The sequence below is a fragment of the Rana temporaria genome, chromosome 5 (assembly GCF_905171775.1).
Source record: "Rana temporaria chromosome 5, aRanTem1.1, whole genome shotgun sequence".
NCBI classification, from domain to species: Eukaryota; Metazoa; Chordata; class Amphibia; order Anura; family Ranidae; genus Rana; species Rana temporaria.
Window position 1 is genome coordinate 239232715 of NC_053493.1, and position 27120 is coordinate 239259834.

Sequence of the window (27120 nt, forward strand, 5' to 3'; positions counted from 1 at the left end):
TCAGGCAGAATCGATTGGATCTTCAATGCTTTCCATGGAACGGTGGATGTAAACTGACATGTGTCCGTTGACACCCGCCGACATTCGATCTGATCCTGTCCGCGGGTTGGATGACAGTCGGATGGAATTGGAGAGATCCCCTACTGAGCATTCAGATCCACTGGCAGGCTCCACCAGTGTGAAAGGGGCCTACATTTCTAAGTTAATAATTACATGAATACACTTGTCAAATCAGGATATGATCTTTTTGAAATAATCTTTACTCTACCAGAATACTGCACAAAATTGTTAGGCAGGCCATCCGCATCAAGGAAAATCTGCAGTTTCAAAGAAAAGCAAGAGGATTTATGTTAGGGTATAGGGAGATCTCTTATTGATCACAGTAGGTTGGACCCAGGACTTTTCTCCCAGACCCAGTATTGCTTAATCCCCATATGTGCAGCGAAATCCTTCTATAGGGTTAAAGCATGAGTCTAGGCCAGATCCCCCTGCCAATACTTCTATAGTGTTAAAGTGTGAGCCTCGACCAGATCCCCCTGCCAATCCTATAGGGTTAAAGTGTGAGTCTCGGCCAGATCCCCCTGCCAATCCTTCTATAGGGTTAAAGTGTGAGTCTCGGCCAGATCCCTCTGCCAATCCTTCTATAGGTTTAAAGTGTGAGTCTCGGCCAGATCCCTCTGCCAATCCTTCTATAGGGTTAAAGTGTGAGTCTCTGCCAGATACCCCTGCCAATCCTTCTATAGGGTTAAAGTGTGAGTCTCAGCCAGATACCCCTGCCAATCCTTCTATAGGGTTAAAGTGTGAGTCTCTGCCAGATACCCCTGCCAATCCTTCTATAGGGTTAAAGTGTGAGTCTCAGCCAGATACCCCTGCCAATCCTTCTATAGGGTTAAATTGTGTTTTGGCCAGATCCCCTGCCAATCCTTCTATAGGGTTAAAGTGTGAGTCTTGGCCAGATTCCCCTGCCATAGCATCCAGGTATTCTCCTGCTGACCTTCCATACTTAACAATATCAAATGAGTGTAAGTCCGACAGGAAGGATGGGATTCCTTGAACTTTTTGCAACAAATGTGCATGTCAAGAACTCAGATGTTGACATCTCACTACCAAGATTTTCCAAGACACATTAGAAACTGTTAAGCCTCGTACACACGACCGAGGAACTCGACGGGCGAAACACATCGTTTTCCTTGTCGAGTTCCTTGTTAGGCTGTCGAGGAACTCGACAAGGCAAGTTTCTCCATTCCCATCGAGGAAAAAGAAGACATGCTCTCTTTTTGGCTCGACGGGATCCTCGACAGTTTCCTCGTCGAAAAATGTACACACGACCGGTTTCCTCGGCAAAAATAAATTCCCAGCAAGTTTCTTTCTGTTTTTTGCAGAGAAACTCGGTCATATGTACGAGGCCTTAGGTAATTTAAAGGAGACCTTTCCTGAAGAATACATGGAGGTTACCTATATTGACTTCACACTAGTGCTGGCCACAGATGAGTACATCAGACTAAAGCCAGGCAAACTGCATTTAGAGAAGACCAGCAATGGCAGCTGCCATATTCCTCCAAGGAAAGGTTTACTTTAACTTTCTAGTGCCATTAAAAATTAAAATGTACCAGATGGGCCGAGAACTGAAGAAGTACAGCTGAAATCATAGTAGTCAGTTGTTCAATGGCACTCAGCTAAACCAATATCAGTTTGGTACTGATAATATGCATTGACCTTTATATTTTTATAACAGCACATAAAGTCAAACAATAAAAAAAATATTGATTAGGCTTTCATTCATATCATCTTTCGCATACTGATTAGAATATTCTCTGTATTCTCTATAATAAACAATGATCACCCCCACCCCCAGATATATAAGGCATTTGAAGCAATTTATAAAACCTGGAATAGGAAAAAGGAAGTAAAATGTGGTTGTGTTTTACAACCACGTTTTACTTCCTTTTTCCTATTCCAGGAATTCACTGTAATGTATAAGGGTAGTTTGGAGAGATTCCATTATTTTTAATCCATTAACTAAAGTTAAGAAAAAGGGTGAAAACACTTATAAAAATGCATTCCAGCCTAAATACGTGAATATTCTGTAGACATGGCCAGATGAGAAAAATGTCCTCTAATTCTGTGGCAGCTTCAGTGAGGTTGAATTACTCAAACTGAAGCACTGAGAATCTGGCGCAGTTGTGCATGGTAGCCAATCAGCTTCTAACTTCAGCTTGTTCAAGTAAGCTTTTAGAATAAAACCTGGAAGCTGATTGGTTTCTATGAAAAGCTCCACCACATTTTGCCCTCTCCAGTTTTCAGTAAATCAACCCCAGTGACTTTACTGGAGGTGTTGGCCAAAGCACCAATAAAATGTCATGTGACATCCCATTAAAGGGGTTGTAAAGGTTCGTTTTTTATTTTCTAAATAGGTTCCTTTAAGCTAGTGCATTGTTGGTTCACTAACCTTTTCCTTTGATTTCCCTTGTTTTGTTTGTCTGAATTTCTCACTTCCTGTTCCTCCTCAGTAAGCTGTTCTGGCTGACTAACCCCCAGCCAGAACAGGGGGCAAGCGTACTGAGGAGAAACAGGAAGTGAGAAATTTAGACAAAGAAAAAAGAAGGGAAATCGAAAGAAAAGGTAAGTGAACCAACAATGCACTAGCTTAACCACTTGCTTACTGGGCACATATACCCCCTCCTGCCCAGGTGAAATTTCAGCTTTCGGCACTGCGTCGCTTTAACTGACAATTGCGCGGTCGTGCGACGTGGCTCCCAAACAAAATTGACGTCATTTTTTTTCCACAAATAGAGCTTTCTTTTGGTGGTATTAGATCGCCTGTGCGGTTTTTATTTTTTGCGCTATAAACAAAAAAGATCGACAATTTTGAAAAAAATACAATATTTTTTACTTGTTGCTATAATAAATATCCCAATTTAAATAAACAAAAACAATTTTTTTCTCAGTTTAGGCTGATACGTATTCTTCTACATATTTTTGGTAAAAAAAAAAAAATCGCAATAAGCGACTGGTTTGCGCAAAAGTTATAGCGCCTACAAAATAAGGGACAGAATTATTATTTTTTATTATTTTTTTTTTTACTAGAAATGGCGGCGATCTGCGATTTTTATTGGGACTGCGACGTTATGGCGGACACATCAGACACTTTTGACACATTTTTGGCGCCATTCACATTTATACTGCGATCAGTGCTATAAATATGCACTAATTACAGTATAAATGTGACTGGCATTGAAGGGGTTAACACTAGGGGGTGAGGAAGGGGTTAAATGTGTACTCTAATTAGTGTTCTAACTGTGGGGGAAGGGGGGTGACTGGGGGGGGGGTGACCGATCTGTGTCCCTATGTACAAGGGACACAGATCGGTCTCCTCTCCAGAGACAGCACCGCTGTCTCTGTGTAAAACGGCAATGAGAGATGATCTCATATGTTTACATATGAGATCATCTCTCATTGGCCGCACAGATCGCATCACAAACGGCCACTCTGATTGGCCGTTCGTGGCGATCTGTGATTGGCTGTGTCCAAGGGACACGGCCAGCACAGCAGTTCCCCGCTGCGCGCTCTGGAGCGCGCGCAGGGAACGTGCAAAGGGGCGGACGTCAATTGACGTCCACTTGGATTTTGGGATCCGCGCTGTAGCCATCATTTGACTATAGCGCGGGTCCCAAGAGGTTAAAGGAACCTATTTAGAAAATAAAAAACGAACCTTTACAACCCCTTGGGGTTGTCACATGGCATTTTATTGGTTCTTTGGCCAACACCTCCAGTAAAGTCACAAAAAACTGGAGAGGGCAAAATGTGGTGGAGCTTTTAATAGAAACCAGTCAGTTTCCAGGTAAAACCTTTACAACCCCTTTAACATGCCAGAGTTGTGCTAATGCTAAGCCGTGCACCATTTCATGCTTCTATGTTGTACCAGGCCGTTGCCAAAAAGCTGCATACCTCCCAACTGGCCCACATAACCACAATGAAGAGAATCCTGTGGTAGCAACAAACCCATTCCCCCCCAACAACTTTTTTTAGTAGCACCAACCCCCCCCCTTCTCAAACGGCCCTGCTCCCCAAATGTCCCGCAGCATATGAAGCTGCACCCCATTTCATAGATTAGAGTTTTCTCCAAACTGCGGCTCTCCAGCTGTTGCAGAACTACACATCCCATGAACTACACATCCCATGAGGCATTTTAAAACTCTGAAGCCTCGTACACACGACCGAGAAACTCGACGGGTGAAACACATCGTTTTCCTCGTCGAGTTCCTTGTTAGGCTGTCGAGGAACTCGACAAGGCAAGTTTCTCCATTCCCGTCGAGGAAAAAGAGAACATGCTCTCTTTTTGGCTCGACGGGATCCTCGACAGTTTCCTCGTCGAAAAATATACACACGACCGGTTTCCTCTGCAAAAAAAAAAATCCCAGCAAGTTTCTTGCTGGTTTTTGCTGAGAAACTCGGTCGTGTGTACGAGGCCTGACATTCACAGACATGACTAGGCATGATGGGAATTGTAGTTCCTGAACAACTGGAGAGCCATAGTTTGGAGACCCCTGGCGCCGACGGTATATGAACTTTGTGATTTCTGTCCACAGGAGGAAAGACAGACAGCTCATATTTGTGTCAAATATTAGGAGTAGCAATAATAGTAGTAGGCATTACTATTAATCACACTGCTACTAGTACTACTACTCCTAATAATACTAATAATCCTAAATGAGCACAAATATTTTTTTTCTGGAAGAATTTAAAGTCTATTGAGAAAGTGCTTCTAGGAATGTCCAGGAGCTAAATAAAATGGATTATTATGTCCTACAGCTGTCAAAAAGTGCAGACAAGTGTGCTCGCCTGTTTTTGTGATTGCACTAGGCAGGTATGTGTATGATTAGGGCCGTGATGTGGGTGTTCAGTCTAGCGCATATCTGTGGTTACATTAGAGTAGAGATAAGAAGGAGTGAAGAAGAGCGAACTGACAGGACAGCCTCCCCCCCCCCCCCACCTACAAGGTGAGCAGCCTTCTAGCGTAACCAGATCTTCTCCTCTCAGCCGTCACTGTAAACTGTCTTTATTATTTCTCACGCAAATCACATACTTTTCATGTTATGAGCTTTATGGAATTCCCTTCAACCATCACAAAGCAAACTGCTGAATCACTCAATACGTCACACACAAGAATTCGTTAACTTTTTAACATTTTTATTTGAAAATAAGCTGTATGCCTCAGTTTAATAAAATATACATATAAAACATTTAAAAAAAAAAAAAGACACAATTTCTGCTCAATAATTGGCAGTGCTTTTTGGGCTTTCCTGGAATGACACTGTTACGCAAAACACATTTAAAAAAAAAAATCTAGGTTTAGCTCGATTGGAACTCACGTTGACGTGTCCAGATTAATCAGTGGATCACAATTACTTAGTGATCGCTTGTCTCTAATGATTTTTACTATAAATAATTTAAGAAACAAAAACATTTGGTTTTAAGTCACTTTTGGCACAGTGGTGATTACAGCAGAAAAGGAAATCACTGTCGTTGTTTTGGCACAATGCTAACAGGTATAATTACCGATTACGACTTGGCATTTCAGAAATGGCATTGTTGAAACATATACATGGACAAAAAGGGACAAAGTGACAGCCAGGCATCTGGCCCAAGTCGAGGTTATTGAGAACTGAAAACTTGATGCATTACAACAAAAAAATATAATAATAATAATAATATGAATCTCTAAAGAGACAGTCAGAGCATCTTGTTTCAATTATCTATTATAAATCTGATTTAAAAAACAAAAACAAAAAAAAAGTGCAGTAAAAGGTCACTTATTCAACTCTTTTTAAACACATTTACCAGTGCAGTGTCAGTGGCACAGCCACATTAATTGTTAAGAGCAGTCTGGACCATTAAATAGACCCTGGTCATATTAAAGCGGGAGTTCACCCAAAAAAAAATTTTTAACATTAGATTGAGACTCGTTTTGTGAAGGGGAATCGGGTGTTTTTTTTTTAAATCGAAGCAGTACTTACCGTTTTAGAGAGCGATCTTCTCCGCCGCTTCCGGGTATGGTCTTCGGGACTGGGTGTTCCTATTTGATTGACAGGCTTCCGACAGTCGCATACATCGCGTCACGAGTAGCCGAAAGAAGCCGAATGTCGCGCGGCTCTATATGGCGCCTGCGCACCGACGTTCGGCTACTTTCGGAAAATCGCGACGCGCTGTATGCGACCGTCGGAAGCCTGTCAATCAAATAGGAAATGCCCAGTGCCGCAGCCCATACCCGGAAGCGGCAGAGAAGATCTATCTCTAAAACGGTAAGTACTGCTTCGATTTAAAAAAAAAAACACCTGATTCCCCTTCACAAAACGAGCCTCAATCTAATGTTAAAAATTGCGTTTTTGCGTGAACCTCCACTTTAAGAAGAATTACAATCACATTACTAAGGAATTTGGAGCTCTAGACTAGACCTATGGCTTCCAGTTTCATCATACAGTTGATATGCCATAGGGGTCTATGGGGTCGATTTACTGGAGAGTTCAAAATCTGGTGCAGCTCTGCATACAAACCAATCAGCTTCCGCGTTTCATTGTCAAGGCTTAATTAAACATGCTGAAATTAGAAGCCGATTGGCTACCATGCAGAGCCGCACCAGATTTTGCACTCTCCAGTTTTAGTAAATCAGACCCTAAATTCCTTATATCAGGACCAATTCACAAAAAAAACTTTAGCACAAAGATAAGCAACTTTATTTTTACTCATGTGACCAATTTCTCAAAAAGAACTCACTTTTTCAAAAATAAGGATGCTTATCCAGGAGTATTAATTTTCGTGAATTGGGCCTATTGGCAGTTTTAGAGAGAACCCTGAACTAGGGAAGGTAAACCATAGCAAGGCACATATAAAATAAAGCCACACATTGTTTTTTATATTATATTGAGTGTAAAAAAAACAGAAATGTATCAAGTTGCATTACCCAAATGTAGTCCATTAAGTGACTTCATGAGGAACATGTGGTTGACTCTTTGGAAATAAATGATGCCTCCACAGGTTGAAGCTACATCAGTACCCACAGCTGTGATGGGGATACTAAAGCTGAACCTTCCCTAACCCATTCCCCCCATTGGCTGTCAGGCTAGCAATGTCTCTGGCCGGTAGGGAAGGTAAGGTCCAGGGGAGCGCATGGTGCACAGGATCTCATTGTTCCCCAGGTGTTCTGAATAGGTCTTAGAGGAACTGGGGTGTGCCAAGAGATGGGGGTGAAGTGATGGGGCACGCCGGCTATGCTGCTGATCTTCTCTGGGATCTGCAGACAACTGCTGTCCTTCACTTCTAGGATCCATTAGCAGCAACAGAGCTTCAGGCATACAATACCTATAGAGTTGTAAGTGCAAGGATGAGCCATTTAGATGGCTAAAGGGGAATAAGGCTGATGGGTGAGGCAGTGCAGATGATGGAGAGTAGGATAGGAGTGGGTAAGAAGGAACTGAAGCAGGAGAATGGAGCAATGCACCTGTTGGCCACATCAGCTTCCCACCTGTAGACTTGTCCATCTCTGATGACTCCCGTTTTTGGTAGGGATTACTCAAGATGGTGTCAATAGCGAAGGAACTGGAGAATTTAGTCCCTGGACTGGTGTCCTTGTTGCTGGAAGATGGATGGACAGAGGAGGATGGTGAGGAAGGTGGTAGCATTCCAGATGATGCCACTGGTCCTTGACTTGCTGGTGGACTCATTGAGTGGTGCTGATGATGCTCAGGAAGCCCTTGGAGCTCGTGGTCTTTAAGGCACTTGGTGGTCCTGTTGAGCCTCTTCCTTCTGCGCCTGAACACCCCATCCGCGAAGGTGTATTCGCTGTTCGGATTCAGCATCCAGTAGTTGTCTTTCCCCCATGGCCGAGATGGGTCTCGGAGGACTTTGACAAAGCAGTCATTGAGAGACAGGTTGTGCCTGACCGAGTTCCTCCAGCCCGTGTACTGACCACGGAAGAATGGGAACTTCTTCATCAGGTAGTCATTGATCTCGGCAAGGGTGAGGCGGCCGGTGGCAGAGTCTCTGATGGCCATGGCTATGAGGGCGATGTAGGAGTAAGGTGGCTTGGGGCGCCGGGTGTAAGTCTTGGCTTTGCCACCTTCAGCTGATGGGCAGCCCAGCACAGCCCCATCGGTGCCCTCCTCGCCCCTCTCCAAGCCTGGCCTCTCCTCTTCTTCCTCCTCCTCGTCACCTCCTAGGCTCCCGGTGTCCGTGTCCATCTCGGAGTCCCGGGGACACAGGACTGCTATAGGACTGTTAGCTCCTAAGTCTCCGTCCGATCCCAGCTCATCTCCTCGGCTGGAGAGAGGAGAGGGCGCGCTGGTGTCCTGGTAGGCAGATCGCGGGAAGCCGTCCATGTCTTGTGTACAGGTTGTCAGATGTACCTGCTTCTGTCACATCGGGGTCTGATCACAGCAGCGCCACACCGGTGGCTTGTCAGGGGATGGATGGATGGGCAGCTCCCTCCGCTCCGCGATGATGTTATTATTATTGTTAAATGCCTCTCCCTGTCCATGCTGCCTCGCCTGTTATAATACACGGGGGGGGCGTGGCCGCGGCGCTCACCTACATTATCTCCCGCCAATCACAGGCTGAGCATACAAGGAGGGGGGCGGGCCCAACGAAAGCACTTTAAATGTAATTAGGATTATGAGTAAGTCTAATTGTCCTGACAGATTTGTCTGGCTGTCACCGCGACTCCCCGCCCCTTTCTCCAGCAGGTGTCTCCAGGTGTAGGGAGCGCAGTGACTTGTAGGTGGCAGAGGTGTACCAGGGAACACACAGCGCTGTACACACATGGATCTCTAGGAACTAATCCACCTCTGTCATACAATCACTTCTCACATGAAACATTGCCTAGTACAGCTCCCAAATGTCCCTGATTTCAAGGGACTGTCCCTGATTTCCAAGGTGGACTGTCCCTGATTTCCAAGGATTGTTCCTGATTTCCAAGGGCTGTCCCTGATTTCCAAGGAGGACTGTCCCTGATTTCCAAGGACTGTCCCTGATTTCCAAGGAGGACTGTCCCTGATTTCCAAGGATTGTCCCTGATTTCCAAGGGCTGTCCCTGATTTCCAAGGACTGTCCCTGATTTCCAAGGACTGTCCCTGATTTTGAGCAATGTCCCTGATTTCCAAGGACTGTCTCTGTCCCTGATTTCGAGCAATGTCCCTGATTTCCAAGGACTGTCACCTGATTTCCAAGGACTGTCCCTGATTTCCAAGGACTGTCCCTGATTTCGAGCAATGTCCCTGATTTCCAAGGACTGTCCCTGATTTCGAGCAATGTCCCTGATTTCCAAGGACTGTCTCTGTCCCTGATTTCGAGCAATGTCCCTGATTTCCAAGGACTGTCCCTGATTTCCAAGGACTGTCCCTGATTTCCAAGGACTGTCCCTGTCCCTGATTTCCAAGGACTGTCCCTGATTTCGAGCAATGTCCCTGATTTCCAAGGACTGTCCCTGATTTCAAGCAATGTCCCTGATTTCTAAGGACTGTCCATGATTTCAGGCAATGTCCCTGATTTCCAAGGACTGTCCCTGATTTCGAGCAATGTCCCTGATTTCCAAGGACTGTCCCTGATTTCCAAGGACTGTCCCTGTCCCTGATTTCCAAGGACTGTCCCTGATTTCCAAGGACTGTCCCTGATTTCCAAGGACTGTCCCTGATTTCGAGCAATGTCCCTGATTTCCAAGGACTGTCCCTGATTTCAAGCAATGACCCTGATTTTCAAGGACTGCCCCTGATTTCAAGCAATGTCCCTGATTTTCAAGGACTGTCCCTGATTTCAAGCAATGTCCCTGATTTTCAAGGACTGTCCCTGATTTCGAGCAATGTCCCTCTTTCCTCCTCATTTGTCCCTCATTTTGGTCTGATCCATATAATGCTATATAAAATGCACTTTTTATCTTTCATAAAGTGTTTCCCAGTGCTAAACCTTTCATCCAATTTCTACATTTGTAAATGACAAAAGCCAGTATAAAGGAATAGTAGTGATAAATAAAGCACTTTTTTTTATTGGTATAATTCTCCTTTAACCTCCCTGGCGGTATGATTCTTTCAGAAAAAACATGCTGAAAGCGGTACAATTATTTTGCAAGGAAATTTGGCGTTTTATATTGTAGGTCTGTAATTTTTAGAAATAACTCACTTAAATCTGACCAAACAAGATTCTAATAGGCATCCCGGGTATGACATTTTTTTAAAAACAAAATTATAAATTATAATATAATAAATAATTATAAATAATTATAACAAATAATAATATAATTATAATAAAAATGATTCAATAATGTAATCAAATTAAAATCACTGAAATTTGCTCAGTTGCAGAATTGTTGCTGTCATTATTTTTTTTTTTTATGACGAATTTCCCCACAAATCGCTATCGCACAATTCTGCAAGTGATTATAATTTATTATCGCTGTTTTTTAGCTGATCTAAAACTATTTTTGACATAAAGGGACACTTTTGGTTGCTATGGACAATCTACAGTTTGCAGGGAGAAAGAAACATTTTTATTATATAAAATGACATGCATGACACAGGACAGACCACTAGGGACAAGGGGGGTGTATTTTTTACATACAGTACTGTAATCTATAAGATTACAGTATACTGTATGTAATGTGTTTGTTTACGTTTTTGAATTTGGCGCCGTTCTCCGTCCCCGTGCGTCGCAACGTCGCAGGGAACGGAGATCGGCGTCACACGGAGGCACTATGTGAATCGAGCGAGGTCCCGCTCGCTCACACAGCGCGGTGGCATCGCTGGATCCAGGGACAAGGTAAGTAAAAAGTGCCTGTGGATCTAGCGAGGCAAGCCGAGACTGACTCGGGGTTACCGATCGTAGCAGGAAAATCTAACCCCGAGTCAGTCTCGGGAACACCGCCCAGGCAGGTTAAGGGGGGCATGTCAAGAGGTGTGTCATAAGCAGTGGCGACTGGTGCGTTTTTCTTTTTTGGGGGGGGGGGGCTGCAAACAACTCCCTGCCGGCGTGGCACCACCACCACCCCCCTACCCCTCAGCCTGGGCGGCCAGCGGTCTGGCACTTACCCCATCTATGTAGCAGGCACGGTACGCCCCGTCATGTGTGTGGTGGGGTGCGGTGTGGGCAGCGGCTCCGGTGTCCGCTTCCATAAATATATATACAGCGCTTACAGTGATCAGAGAAATGTACAAACTCTACCAATGTGCTAACGTGCTCTAGACAAATAAAGTGATTGCAATAAAAATGCATAAAAAAACACACAGTCTTTTGAGCACCATTTGTATCCATTTGAGCACTATTACCCTTTCTGTTTGGAGCACCCAAGCACATTGCAAGAGACTGTGGGGGTTATTTACTAAAGGCTAATCCACTTTGCACTACAAGTGCAAAGTGCACTTGAAATTGCACTGAAAGTGCGCTTGGAAGTGCAGTCGCTGTAGATCCGAGGGGGACATGCAAGGAAAATAAAAAAACAGCATTTTAGTTTGCACATAATTGGATAATAAAATCGGCAGAGCTTCCCCTCATTTCAGATCTACCCCTCAGATTTACAGCGACTGCACTTCCAGGTGCACTTTCAGCGCAATTTCAAATGCACTTTGCACTTTGCACTTTTCAAATGCACTTTGCACTTTGCACTTTCAAATGCACTTTGCACTTGTAGGCGGATAGGGCGGTCCCCGCACACAGTGCAGGGACCGCCCTGTCTCTGCTCCGCTCTCCCCTATGAGGGATCGGATGCAGACGGACCGTCTGTCCGTCTGCATCCAATCCGTTCCGCCGAACGGAAGAAAAATAGGGCTTCTTCCGTTCGCAAAAGCGGATCCCGACGGACGCGGACGCTAGCGGATGCTCCATACGCTAACGGACGCAATCCCATAGGGATTCATTACAAGTCCGTTAACAGACTTGTAATGAACGGACGAACGATCCGCTAGTGTGAAAGGACCCTAAGCGTTGCATATATATTTATTTTAGGATCACCTGACGCTTTGGCCAATCAGGAAACAGGTCTCACAACCTGCCTCCTGATTGGCGGGGAGGAACTTTAGTGTGAAAATAGTGAAAATTTGTTGGCTAATATCACAGTTGGGTGGGCTCGGAGCGCAGTGCTCTGCGCCCGCAACCCAACCGTTTTTTTGAAGCCTGTTATAGAGTACTTTTTGAAGTACTGCTATAGAGCCTCTGGCTCTAATCACATGCTTAAAAAAACACTCACCCTGCATTGGAATCCATAGTCGGGCGTCCTGATATTTAGATCAGGGGCCGGACACATGGGGGGGGGGGGGGGGGGGCGCCCATGCGCCCTCTATGGACAGACCACCACTGGTCATAAGCTTACATACTTTTCTAATAGGTGTCCCTCATTCCCATCTCAAAAAGTTGGGAGGTATGCTATAGTCATCCTATTCAACCATTCCTGATTATTTCTATTCAGTATCGGAACGTTTAGAGTTTAGCCCCACTCCAAGATCAGTTTTTAATCCTGATTACTGGATCAAAAAAAAAAAGAAAAAGAAAAAAATCCTTATCTACATGCCCTCTTCTGCTTAGCCCAATTTTGTTTATTGAATATTAAATAATAAAGACAGTTAAAATTAGTAATACATAGTTACAACAAATGGTAATATTAGTTAAGTATACAATAATAAATTGGATGAAATTATACATATCTGAAGATTAGATATTTTACATAAACAGGTAATCAACTCGAAATCTCCTCTTTTGTTTATTGCATGCTTGGCTCCTTCAGTTGTCCATGTCAGCACCTGCATCACAAGGACAATTTCTTATTGAAGGTCCAGCAGCAGGGTCCTCAACAGAAGAGGACAACTTAATCACAGGGGACAATACCTCCATTTGCACTGCTGGCTTTGCAATCGCGCACAACCAGCACCAGTGATGGGGAGATACCTGGAAGGGAGACTAAGGAGAGTATACTTTTGTGCAGAAGGTTTTTTTACCTTCATGCATTGAATGCATGAAGGTAAAAAACCATGAGCCTTTACAACCACTTTAATGTATGAAGTTAGCCAATAAGCGGGATTGTTAAACTCCAGTCTTTTTGCTTTGATCAATGGCTAACATAGCACAACACTGTACTACTGCTATTCAGTAATTCATTGCTCAGCCTTAAAGCGGTGGTTCACCCTCATTACCAACATTTTAGCATTAAATTAGGCATAGTAGTGCGAGCTACAGTATGCCTGTATTTATTTTTTTAGCCCCGTACTCACTGTGCAATCGTATAGATAAGATTCCGACTCCCCGCGGGGAATGGGCGTTCCTATCCAGAGGGAGGATGATTGACGGCCGGCTATGGCACGTCACGCTCCCTGAAGATAGCCGGAGTAGGTCTCGGCTCTTCACGGCGCCTGCCCACAGACTATGCGCAGGCGCCGTGAAGTGCCAAGTCCTATTTCGGCTATTTCCGGAGAAGCGTGACGCGCCATAGCCGGCCGTCAATCATGCTCCCTCTGGATAGGAACGCCCATTCCCCACGGGGAGTCGGAATCTTATCTATACGATTGCACAGTGAGTACGGGGCTAAAAAAATTAATACAGGCATACTGTAGCTCGCGCTACTATGCCTAATTTAATGCTAGAAAAAAATTTTTTTTTATCAGGGTGAACCCCCTCTTTAAGCCTCGTACACACGACCGAGGAACTCGACGGGCGAAACACATAGTTTTCCTCGTCGAGTTCCTTGTTAGGCTGTCGAGGAACTCGACAGGGCAAGTTTCTCCATTCCCGCCAAGGAAAAAGAAGACATGCTCTCTTTTTGGCTCGACAGGATCCTCGACAGTTTCCTCGTCGAAAAATGTACACACGACCGGTTTCCTCGGCAAAAAAAAAATCCCAGCAAGTTTTTTGCTGGTTTTTGCCGAGAAACTCGGTCGTGTGTACAAGGCCTAAGTGGAGGCTGGTGCTGCGGCCAGGTCTGCACTTACCCCATCCAGGTCACTGGCATCGCATGGCATTTGGGGGATGGTGCCCCTTTTGGCCTTATGTTAAGGACAGTACGTGGTATAATGTAGATAATGTAGCATTTCTCAACCCTTTTTAACATGGAAGAACACCTGAACTAACTTTCTCGGCTTAGGGAACCGTTGACAATAATTACTATATCTACAGCGCACTGTACATTGGTATGATGGTCAGTCATTGGGAGGAATTCCCTTTACAGATAGCTAAAAAGTGGTGCCAGTGATTACTTGTCTCTCATTCCACAAGGAACCCCTGGCAACCTCTGGAGGAACCCTAGAGGTCCATGGAACACTGGTTGGGAAAGCTGGTATAATGAGCAGATTTACTTTGCCGATTTGTTTTTTGTCCTTAGATATTGGGGGTTGTCTGCGAATGGCAAATCCATTTTGCACTACAAGTGCACTTTTAAGTGCAGTCGCTGTAGATCTGAGGGGGACATGCAAGGAAAATAAAAAACAGCATTTTAGCTTGCACATGATTGGATGATAAAATCAGCAGAGCTTCCCCTCATTTCAGATCTTTCCCTCAGATTTACAGCGACTGCACTTCCAAGTGCACTTGTAGTGCAAAGTGAATTTGCATTTCGTAAATAACCCCCATTATGTCCTTGCTTGTTATAAATATAACTGTTCAGTATTGTTTATAATGCATAGACATACACTGAATGTAGTACAATGCTGACCATTTTTTTTTTAAAGCTGATGGAGCCTTTATTTGTATAAGGTTGGGCAGCAAGAATCTGAACACTGTATTAACAGATAGCAATCAACAAGAATTCACATTATTGTAGTTAGATACAATCATTATAGGGTAGCTTACAAAAGGTGAGGCAGAAAGAATCTGCACAGAGCAGTAACCCATAGCAACCAATAATAATTCACTTTATTGTAGTGAGATACTGTATAATGATTATTAGCTTGTTTCTATAAGGTTGGGCATCAAGGGCCAGATTCACAGCTGAGATACGACGGAGTATCTCAGATACTCCGTCGTATCTCTCAGAGTATCTATGCGGCTGATTCATAGAATCAGTTACGCATAGATATCCCTAAGATCCGACAGGTGTAATTGTTTTACACTGTTGGATCTTAGGATGCAGTACCGCGGCCGCCGCTGGGGGGAGTTTGCGTCGTAAACCAGCGTCGGGTATGCAAATTAGGAGTTACGGCGATCCACAACGTTTTTTTGCGTTCACTACGTCGCCGCTAGTCTAGTTTCCCGTCGCAAAGTTAGTCGTCGTTTTGGGTGCCTTAACTTTAGTCAGCAATCGTATTGCTGTCTAAAGTATGGCCGTCGTTCCCGCGTCGAAATTTAAAATTTTACGTCGTTTGCGTAACACGTCCGGGAATACGGAAGTACGCTACACGTGTCGCCGTTCGAAAAAATTACGTCACTTCGCGCAAAGCACGGCGGGAGTTAAGAAACGGAGCATGCGCAGTAGTTCCGGCGTGGGAGCGCGCCTAGTTTAAATGTTAGCCGCCCATTCGATTTGGACCGCCTTGCGCCGGACGTATTTACGATACACCGCCGCAAGTTTCCAGGTAAGTGCTTTGTGGATCGGGCACTAAAACTGAAAACTTGCGGTGGTGTAGCGTAAACGGATTACGTTACACCGGCGCTATTGTACCTGAATCTGGCCCCAAGTGTCTACACAGTGCAGAAACTTATAGCAACCAATATTTAATTTTCCTTATTGTATTGAGATATGATTATTGGCTGGCTTATTTATGGCTTGGCCACAAGAGTCTATAGGTTACCTACTATGCAGTCTATGCATTACCTGCTGTATGGTAGCCCATAGCAACCAACACTAATTCACACTCTGATTGTAGTCAGATTTGATGATTTTTGGCTGGTTTCCATGGGTAACTGACCTTTATTTAGCGCACGTTCCCAATCAGTAAGCCTAGTTATGCAGAACGCAAATTATTTAAGTATCATTAAACTTTTGGAATAGTAGCATTTGTAGTTATTGTTCCTAGAGTTTGGTTGGGTTAAGTCGCTCAGATCATTTTCATGCTGTTTAGTACAGGGTGAGCTCTACTTTGAGACATGTAAATTATAACTCCAAGTCAATGCTTGGGGTAGGTTTCCTGTGCTTCCTGCCTTTGTTGCAAACTGCAAGGGATAGGACATATCTCTTGATCTACCTTTGATGTTTATTTTATCACCTTTCCAGCATTTGTGTAAAATCCATGCTCATTGTTTCTTATCTTTGGTCAAAAGACTTAAAAGCCATTTCAAGTATTATAGGTAAACATCTTCTAAAGGATCTTTTTCAATACAATGGCATCACATCAAGGCTTTCAATAACAGTATTACCTAAATAAAGAGGTCAGTTTAGGTAGAACCTGACCTAACATAGTGGAAATAAGTCCATACTTTGACACAGAGGCCATTGACCGAATGCATCAGAAGTTTATGTGGTTCATTTGCTAGGGTGTTAGGCCAAGTTGTCCAACTACCTACCTGACATACTAAAAATAAGTACAATATACACATATGAAAAATGAATTGTATGTTATGTTAACTCCCAATAAAGTTTGATTGTGAAAAGAAAAAAAGAAAAATGAATACCCCTACCCAGCTACACCAGAGTTGAGTACACATCCTTGTGAGTGTAACTGCTATTGTTCACGCAAACAATTTGAAATGATGATGTTTAAATAAAATGATGTTTAACATAATTATATAAAATGATGTACCAGTAATTATGGTGGAAACTATTCTAAATTACTGCAATATGTTTAGGCTAGTTAATGCCACAATGACAACAAGTTAAAACTGAAATAAATAATTGAGGTATTAACAGTTATATTTATAACTATGAGGATATATACATATTCAAATGCTGGCAACTGTATTGTTTTGTTAGGTAACCTAAATAAGGAACTACAATACAATAAGGAATTAGGTAAAAAAGATTTTTTAACCTATTTTCGTCTTTGTACATACCATTTCATGCTGTTACTTTACCATACGTTTTTCTTTTATTGTATATATTGTATTTTATATAACATTTGCTTGTAAACTATGGTAAAATCAGTTGTTAATTCAATTATTAATTCACAATTTTTTTTTTTATTGATTTTCCTTAAAATATATGTCCCTCTTGTAACATTTTTTTTGCAATGGAAAGGATTCAAAGTTAAATCTTCTTCACTTGAATACTTGTTAATTTGTCATCCCAGGGTACATTGCAGAGAAACCTCTGAACTTGTACAGTAATTGGATCCAGTAGCAAGTAAATATGTTGCTGACAAGGGTTAGTAAACTCCTTACCATCAGTGGCAGGATGAGCTCAGTTTAGTCAATGAGTTACTTGATGTCAGAACTGTAAAGCCTCGTACACACGGCCGAGGAACTCGACGTGCCAAACACATCGAGTTCCTCGGCCAGTTCTGCACTGAAGCCGCCGAGGAGCTCGGCGGGACGAGTTCTCCCATAGAACAACGAGGAAATAGAGAACATGTTCTCTATTTCCTCGCCGAGCTCCTCGTCGGCTTCCTCGGCCGAAAGTGTACACACGGCCAGTTTCCTCGGCAGAATTCAGCCAGAAACTCGGTCGGAAGCTGAATTCTGCCGAGGAAACTGGTCGTGTGTACGAGGCCTAACAGTTTAAAGGGAGACCTCTGTGTGGCTGAAGACACAACAGTGTCCTGAGAAACAGGAAAATATGTAATATGGGAAATGTGTACGTGGTTTTGTAGTGTAATTCTTGTGCGTAAAATAATGCATACTTACAATAATGTAAAGTTTTGTTAAAATGCACTAACATTCACATTGTGACTGATCTTAAATAAATATATACTATTGGCTTCCATACCTTTGATTATTGTTGTTACTGAAATATTCTATTGCCATAACTATTACTGTTGTGCAGTATGTGTGTGTACATATATATATATATATATATATATATATATATATATATATATATATATATATATATATATATATACATACATACATATATTACAAAAATATATACATACATATATTACAAATATATATATATATATATATATATATATATATATATATATATAAAATATATATATATATATATAATATATATACATATATATATATATATATATATATATATATATATACACACATATCTATATATAATATGCTGTTACTGAAATATCCTATTGCCATAACTATTACTGTTGTGCAGTATGTATATATATATATATATATATATATATATATATATATATATATATATATATATATATATATATATATATATATATATATATATTTATTTATTTATATATATTACACCTGTATTATTTATGTACAGATATTTTTTAATGTGAGTATCAAGCATTAACTATATATATATTTTTAAATAATCATATTTTATAAGAGTATAAAGCAGTAAAACCTTTTTTACTCAGTTGATTTGAACATCTGCTATTACTTCCTCAGATTTCAGCTCAGCAGGCATTTTCGTAGTGTCCACGTGTGAGTATTAACAACTATTTATTTTCACAGAGGAAAAAAACATTAATACACCATATCCTTACCAGAAATCAATAAAAGAAATGAAAGCCAGTGATGGTCAACAATTAATTCAGAAGTATATTTATAAAGACGTGAATGTGACAGTCAGGGGCATATTTGTAAAGAAGCAATTGTGCAGGTGGATCGATCACTGACATGTAAAACATAATCACCAGAAAGATACACCTGCCACATTTAATGCTTTAGAAATATATGAGAAGATGCACTCACAGAGCTAGGCTAGGCATTCTCTTAAAAAAAAAAAAATGGTCAGCTGATTGCAGGCAAAAAATGGTCAGCTGATTGCAGGCTCCACCAGCTTCATGTGTATACTTATACATGGAAATTAAATATTGTATCATAATCAATTTAATAGATTTTTATTGTCTGAGCTCATTTGAAAAGTATATTATAATATGGGATATGTGAAAAAAAAAATATAGGTAAGGAAATATGAATAATTTCATGCTATTTTTTTTTAGGTGGAATAACAGAGCTCTCAGGCCTCTTACGCACAACCGGTTTCCTCGGCAGAATCCATCAAGAAACTTGGTGGGAGATATTTTTTGCCGAGGAAACCGGTCGTGTGTACATTTTTCAGCGAGGAAACTGTCGAGGAACTCGACGAGCCAAAAAGAGAGCATGTTCTCTTTTTCCTTGACGGGAATGGAGAAAATTCCTCGACAAGCCTAACAAGAACTCGATAAGGAAAACGATGTGTTTCGCCCGCCGAGTTCCTCGGTCGTGTGTACGAGGCCTCAGAGAAATACAATAAACTTTTCAAATTTTTAATTATCATAAAGAGAAATGTAATTTTTTTTTTTGAAGTTATAATAAAAAAAAAAAAAGACATGCTTTAAATTAAATATACGGTATATGAATGTTTATTTCTCTTTTAAATCATTGTAATGGTACATTTCTTAATCATACATAGTTAATTAAAGAAAGTTAACATGAATCTAGCTTTGTAGAAATATGATTTTAAAACGTGTAAGGCCAGGAAATGTATGATTGGTAAAAGACTGTGATTTACTTATAAATAAATAATAATAAATACATAATAATAATAATAATAATAATAATAATAATAATAATAATAATAATAATAAATAACATTATGCTGTTATTCATAAATTTGTAAATTGGGTCTATGGATCATTTTATTTCCTACATGTTATGGTTAAAGTTATGGAAATTAAAACACGGAAACCCAAAACTAGAATTTTAAAACTTTTGACATTTATTTAATTATTGTTTAACTCACTACACATTCCTATAGACTAATTTGCTCAAGCAGTGACATCGGTGACAATGGTCACTATTGTAAGTGGATGGCTAAGCTGTTGACTGTAGCCCACCCAATTCATCTTGAAGTCTGAATAGCCGCAGGAAGTCTTTCTGCCATCTTTGTCATCAAGCTGCTAGCTTGCAAGCCAAAGAATAGCAGCAGGCACTCTACTCCGCAGGGTGAATGATGTTCTTCCTTTGTACAGCTGATCCTGACAATCCTGGACACACATCTCCTGACCTAAGAATGATGTTGATGTGCTGTATTATCAGCTCCTCAGCTCCTTGTCTAGACACCTGGAAAAGTCTGTAAGCTGTTTGGCTTGTTTATACAGTTGAGGTTGTTTTTCAGTATTGGCTGGGACATCGTTTTTTCATGTTTAGCTGCAGGCTGGAGGTGACTCCCCGGGAATGAGGAAGAGAAAGAAGTAGAATGTATAGCTAATACTTTGCTAGTATAGGTTGCTCCTCCCGAAGCTCCAAAACAGATTTACTCAGAAAATGGGCGCAGTCCTCAGCTACACAGAGACATTAATTGGCTCTGATGACATGCTGCGGCATTTTAGAATCATGTAAATTTAATAGCACTTAAGAAGGGAGAAGCATCTAACAAGGAATCTAATCCCACATACAAATACAATGGTTTTCTTTTTTTGTTATTTTTTTTAAACACTCCCTAAAATATGAAGTGCAAGCTCTACAAATTTATAGATACACTATAATAACAAAAGTATTGGGATGCCAGCTTTTACACGCACATGAATTTTAATGGTATCCCAGTCTTAGTCCGTAGGGTTCAATATTGAGTTGCATGGCTTGCTTGCTGCTCAAGACACCTCAGATCTGTCATGCGCAGAATTCACCTCCGTAAAATTTCACCTCCGTAACATTTTACCTCCGTAACATTTCACCTCTGTAACATTTCACCTCCATAACAGGAGAAAACTGTAGACAGTTGCAAGAAGAATTGTGTAATTTCGGGGGTATCGCTTAATCATAAAGTGTAATTTCCACAGCCCATGTACCAGTAGTTGAAAAATTGTGACTTAATACACTATAATACCAAAAGTTTTGGAATGCTTACCTTTACACAAACTTTAATGGCATAACTGTAGGGTTCAATATTGAGTTGGCCCACCCTTTGTAGCTATAACAGCTTTAACTCATCTGGGAAGGCTGTCCATAAGATTTAGGAGTGTGTCTATGGGAATGTTTTACAATTCTTCCAGAAGCGCATTTGTGAGGTCAGGCACTGATGTGGACGAGAAGGTCTGGCTCGCAGTCTCATTCCAAAGGTGTTCTATTGGGTTGAGGTCAGAACTCTGGGCAGACCAGTCAAGTTCTTCCACCCCAAACTCGGTCATCCATGTCTTTATGGACCTTGCTTTGTGCATTAGTCCTAATCCTTTGGTGGAGGGGAGGATTATGATGCAGGGTTGTTTTTTTATGTTTCAATAGTTTTTTATTAAAGTTTTACAATACAAGCTACTAAAAAGATGAAAAAAAAGGGAAATCTCCGCTTTGCATTGCATAGTAGACAACATATTTAGGGAGTCGTATATTGAATATTTTAAAGACTTGAGGAATCTATCTTGTAAGGCATACATAAACCATTATCACTTCCTGGTGTGGACTATAACACATATGCTCAATTAAGTAAGATACATGTACCCATCTCAACCAAGATTCTTAAACTGGACACAGGACCACTGTGTCCTAAATCTAAGGCAGGTTTCCAATCCAAGGCCCTGGCGTATGTTTCACCCACAGGGAAGAACCGGCTCCCCATCCAACTATCGGGGGAGTCAAGTTTCTCCTGTCGCACGGGTGCATACCTCCATATCCCAAGTAGGCAATGGTCTGCCCAGGGCGAATAAGAGAAACCACATAACAAAAATTATAACCTGATAATTAGTAATTGTTAAAAGATGGTGAGGGAAAAACAAAGTGGAGAAAAAGTGTAGAGGAGAAGACAGAGTGGGGTTTTTTTTTGAGGGGTTGGGCTTGGCCCCTTAGTTCCAGTGAAGGGAACACTTAAGGCATCAGCATACCAAGACATTTCGGACAATTTCAAACTTCAACTTTGTGGGAACAGTTTGGGGATGGCCCCTTCCTGTTCCAACATGGCTGGGCACCAATGCACAAACAAGGTCCATAAAAACATGGATTAGTGAGTTTGGGGTGGAGGAACTTGACTGGCCTCAACCTGATAGAACACCTTTGGGATGAATTTGAGTGGAGACTGTCAGCCAGACCTTCTTGTTCACATCAGTGCCTGACCTCATGAATGCACTTCTGGAAGAATGATAAAACATTCCCTTAGACACTCCTAAACCTTGTGGACAGCCTTCCCAGAAGAGTTAAAGCTGTTATAGCTGCAAAGGTGGGCCAACTCAATATTGAACCCTAAGGACTAAGAATGGGATGCCATTAAAGTTCATGCGTGTGTAATCGTAAGCTTCCCAATACTTTTGGTATTATAGTGTATATTAAGTCACAATTTTTCGACTACTGGTACCTGGGCTGTGGAAATTATACTTTATGATTAAGCAAAACCCCCGGAATTACACAATTTTTCTTGTAACTGTCTACAGTTGTTTCCTGGGAGAAGGGTATTGGAAATGTTACAGAGGGGAATTCTGCGCATGACAGATCTGAGGTGTCTTGAGCAGCATGCAAGCCATGCACTTAGAAATATTAATTTCAGCATGCCAATGGAAGCTGAAGCATAGCTGTTTGATTTTGCTACTGCAAGTATTGTGATATTTTGGAATTTGAAGTAAGACTGTAGAGTGAATTAATCCATGAAGGTGTTATAAAGAGTTTGTCCTCCCGAGTTTTCTGAAGTGCAAGTGAATCATGGCTGCTTGGGTGCTCGCTACTCTGGCCAATTGAACCCTTAAGTGGTTTTAAACCCAAAAGCAAACATTTATTATATTGCAGCTTATCAATTCTTAGAAGTGATGGCTGCATTCAGTTTCATTTTTAGGCTTTGTATTATTTATTTTCATCTGCTGATCTGGCCAGCAAGTCTGCTGTCTTTCAACAGAACAAACAGTCCTGCAACTATATCAGTTAGGAGCCTTGATGCAAACCATTTAACACTTACCTCACCCACAAATGTATACAGGGTAACGCTCCCCAATACTTTACGAGAAAATAAAACCCTACGTCACCAAGTGCGTGCTCCGGTCAACCAACCAAAACCTTCTCCAAATTCCTAAATCCCGCTACAAATCAAAGGGAGAACGTAGATTTTCGGTCCAAGGACCACGGCTCTGGAGTGCTCTACCCTCTACAATCCGCTTGGAGGAAAACCATCAGGCTTTTAGGAAAAAACTAAAGACGCACAGCTTCTGAAAGACCTGTACGACACTGGATGCTAAGCGCTTTGAGGCGATTAAGTTCGCATTTGTTGCGCTATACAAGTTACTCACTCACTCACTCACTCACTTACTCACTGACAGGGGTGCGCACAACGACCAGCTTTTATTTATTTATGAAAAACCTTTAGGTCAAAAGGAAAAAAACTGTTGCTTTAATTGATTGTGTGATTGCAGTGTAAGCTGGAGTTTGACTTCAATGTGTTAGTGTATCTAAATTTGCTAGTACAAGAATAACAATGCTGCTGTCTGCTGTGCCCCTGTGTTCCTTTTTCCAGCATGTAGGCAATCTAATACACGATATGTGTTATTGGCCAGGTAAAAACAGAGGGAAAAAGGTAAAAAAAGAAAAGAAAACTGATGCAACCAACACATCTAATGATTGGTAAGCTGCAATAAATTTACATTTTGGGGTTTAATACTTCTTTAATGCACACAGTTGATTTATACCCTACATGATTTTTCTGCACATGGGAAAGGAGAGTGTACCTACATACATACAGTCAAAATGTATCATGTACAATAATCTTATTGTGGTTCACTTGGAGAGATTCAGCCCAATGCACATCTTTTTTACCACTAGTAACTGGTTGTTATAAAAACTCCATTATAAGCAATATGGTATGAAATGTGTAAGACTATTAAGAATTTCTAATGAATCTCTGTTGCATTGTGAATACAACTTTTATGGGCAGCGTTTGCTGTCATTTGATGTCACTATGTTTGGATTGCATATGCTTACCAATTATTGCTGTCTGCGGTTACACAACTGGGCTCAGAGTAGAATGACGCCCAAGTTTAAAACACAAACATTCGGTTATTATTTGTTATTCCCCAATACACTTGCAACATTAATTCTTGCTGAATCAAAAAGGTATTGCACTTTCTTAAATCCTGAAAAAATAAAATGATAGATTTAGCAATTAGTGAAAAACTAAATTGCACAAACTGAGATTTGGTTTGGATGATGCCAGTACCCTTGATATCACTTTAGTTCCTAGTTATTTTTTAGAAGGCCTCTCCTGTGGCATCTTGCGTGGTTGGCAGCTCCCAATTGGCTCATGTTGTGTTTTGTCTTGCAGGTTTGGCAACTCAACAGTGTTGCAGGTTAGTCATTCCTTCCAATGGTGCCTTGTATGTTTTTTTTTTTTAGGCGCCTTACATTTTTCAGAGGTGTCCTGCATTTGTTCAATCTCTCTGGTGGTACCTTACATGTTTGGCAGCTCCCCTAATATTAGCTTGCATTTTTTAAAGGCTTTCCAGTGGTGCCTTGCATGCTTGCCATCTCCCCAGTAGTAATGTGCATATGTGGCAACTCCAATGGTACCTTTCATGGTTGTCGGTTACCCAGTGTTGCCATGTATGTTTAGTGGCTTCCTGTTTGTGCATGATGTTTGGCAACCCCCGGTACAGCTTGACAACTCCCCATTTCTGCTTTGTAGGTTTGGAAAGCTCTGCAAGGCCTTGACTGTTTTGAAGCTTCCTATGCAGTGTGTTGCATGTTTGACAGCTTACAATTGAGGTATTGTATGTTTGGTAGACTTCTAAGTGCTTTTGGCCAGTTCCAATTTGGTGTTTGCAGCTCTTCTTGTCAATTCTTTAATTTGTATAGCCTTTTCTCGCTTCATAGAGGCTCAGAATAGGTAATATCACCACCCTGGGAACCAGAAGAGGAACTCTCGGGTGTCACACCATACAACTTCTGTGTGGAAAACCAGACCGGAAGTCAGGCAACAGTGCATGTACAGCGAGCTCACTGCAAATATATGACACCGAGCGGCTGATCGAAACTCCAAGCACATCGGATGGGAGGCGGCTTTTGAGTGATTTAGTGAGCAGAGTGATCGGAGTCCAGTAACATCAACATCTCGGACCCATCTCAGACCCGCAGAGGGCTATATCTGCAGGCGCTGGTTACCTTGCTAAAAATAGGAGGTCCACTTTATCCGGTAAGAGTCTTCTACAGGTATATATTACCCAAGGAGAGGCTTACCCAATTATTCCCTGTGGTGGTGGTGGAAATTTAGAACATCTTCCCATCTTTCTTTAATTGATATTCGTTTCAATATTGGACTTACATATCACTATACACGGACATTGTACTTTAAAGTTATTGTTTTACTTTTCAGAGACTGCATTTCAATAAGTCACTTTATTCACATTTATACACTTAAATCAGCATATGTATCACACTGTATTCATTTAGACCCCTTTCACACTGGGGCGTTTTTCAGGCGCTTTAGTGTGAAAGCACTCAGGCTTTCACATTGGGTTTGCAGATGCAGCTTCTGTCAGGCGCTTTACAGGTGTATTTTTTAGCGCCAAATCGCCTGAAAAACGCCCCAGTGTGAAAGGGGTCTAAAGGGTATCATAGGATTTAAATTTACATCCTTATTAACGCGCCTATTTTCTTTACTTATTTTGTTGTACATGATTATATCGCATGTTAGTGTCACTGCTCTTTTTTTTTGCAGGAATATTTGGTTTCCTCATTTTTTGTATCGTTGGCGCGGTATATACACTCCCTGATTACAATATCACCACTATTATACACAGGCTATCAGGAGTAAAACTGAAATTTATAGTGACAGTTAGGAGATTCAGAGATAGCTTCCTGCTTGTTCTCTGGGTAATTTAACAACTAAAGAATCAATTGCCAAGAAATTGTTTTGGTAAAAGATAAATTGCATCAGTACACATTTTTTTTTTTCTAATTGATAATGTTGTCTACTCTAACCCATGCCAACTGTAGTGTATATTACATTTTTTTTATTTCGAGTTGAAACATAGAAATATTCGAAATTTGTGTTTGTTGTAAATACAGGCCAAGACAAAAGTTTGAGACTGAAAAAAAGATACCTTTTATTGGCTAGCTAATATTAAAAAAAACAAAAAAAACACACTTAGTTTAAAACTAGTTAACTAGTTCTTTCCTTGGGCATATTGAGAGATAACCAATAAAGTGACAAAATATATACAAATTCTGAACAACGGCATTGTACACTGATATTGTGTAAATAAGATAATAAATTAATTATAAATAAATTACAGTTTCAGAAGCTGCAGAGGTATACAGTAAGGGCTCTTTCACACGGGGCAGATCAGTGATGATCCGCCCCGTGAACCTCTGCTTGCTCAGCGGGGATCGCTCCGTTAATCCCAGCTGAGCCGGCGTATCTCCGCTCTCCTCTATGGGGGGATCGGATGAACACGGACCGTCTGTCCACGTTCACCCGATCCGATCCGCAGACAGATGGAAAAATAGGGTTTTCCTCTGTCTGCAGAATCGGAGGAATGCGGAACCGGGCGAGATCGGGTGCCAGCGGATGTTCATCCGCTGACACTCGCAATCTCATAGGGACCAATGAATGTGCCTTTTTCATCCGTACAGGATGGATGAAAAAGTGGGCATACGGTTCGCCCGTGAGAAAGAGCCCTAAGTCCTTCAATAGTACAGCATTGTGAAAAGTCTGACCTTAGAAAAGTACTACCAAGCATTCAGTGTGCATACGGGGAGAGATTCACCTAAACTGCCAGCTGTGCATGATAGCCAATCAGTTTCAAACTTCAGCTTGTTTAATTAAGCTTTTACAATAAAAACTGGAGGCTGATTGGTTTCTACGCAAAGCTACACCACATTTTACACACTCTAGTTTTAGTAAATCCCCCCAAAGATGTTATCCTGTTATAAACTGTTGTTGTAGTGTACTGAACATTTAATACATTTGTATTGCATGTGTTAATTGCTGTGTTTCTCCACTCTGGGCTGCATCAGTGCTCCTTGGTTATTTAAACAACAGCGGGGTTAATCTCTGACATGTTTCACGCTGAAGAACGTTTTTTTCAAATAATGATCGATTGCTGTCTTCACTGACTCCTGCTTTTTAAGATCCTCTTCAGTTTACCATTTTTCTACTATTCCTTCTGTCTTGGCCTGTAC

The 27120-nt window shown here is 41.4% G+C and overlaps 1 protein-coding gene across 1 annotated transcript; it reads right to left on the reverse strand.

Annotated features, from left to right (window-relative positions):
• Positions 1-6336: 6336 nt before the first annotated feature.
• On the reverse strand, positions 6337-8542 carry FOXQ1 (forkhead box Q1). Its single transcript, XM_040353633.1, has one exon. The coding sequence runs from the start codon at positions 8373-8375 to the stop codon at positions 7116-7118; it is 1260 nt and encodes a 419-aa protein (XP_040209567.1). The 5' UTR covers positions 8376-8542; the 3' UTR covers positions 6337-7115.
• Between the last annotated feature and the right edge of the window lie 18578 nt (positions 8543-27120).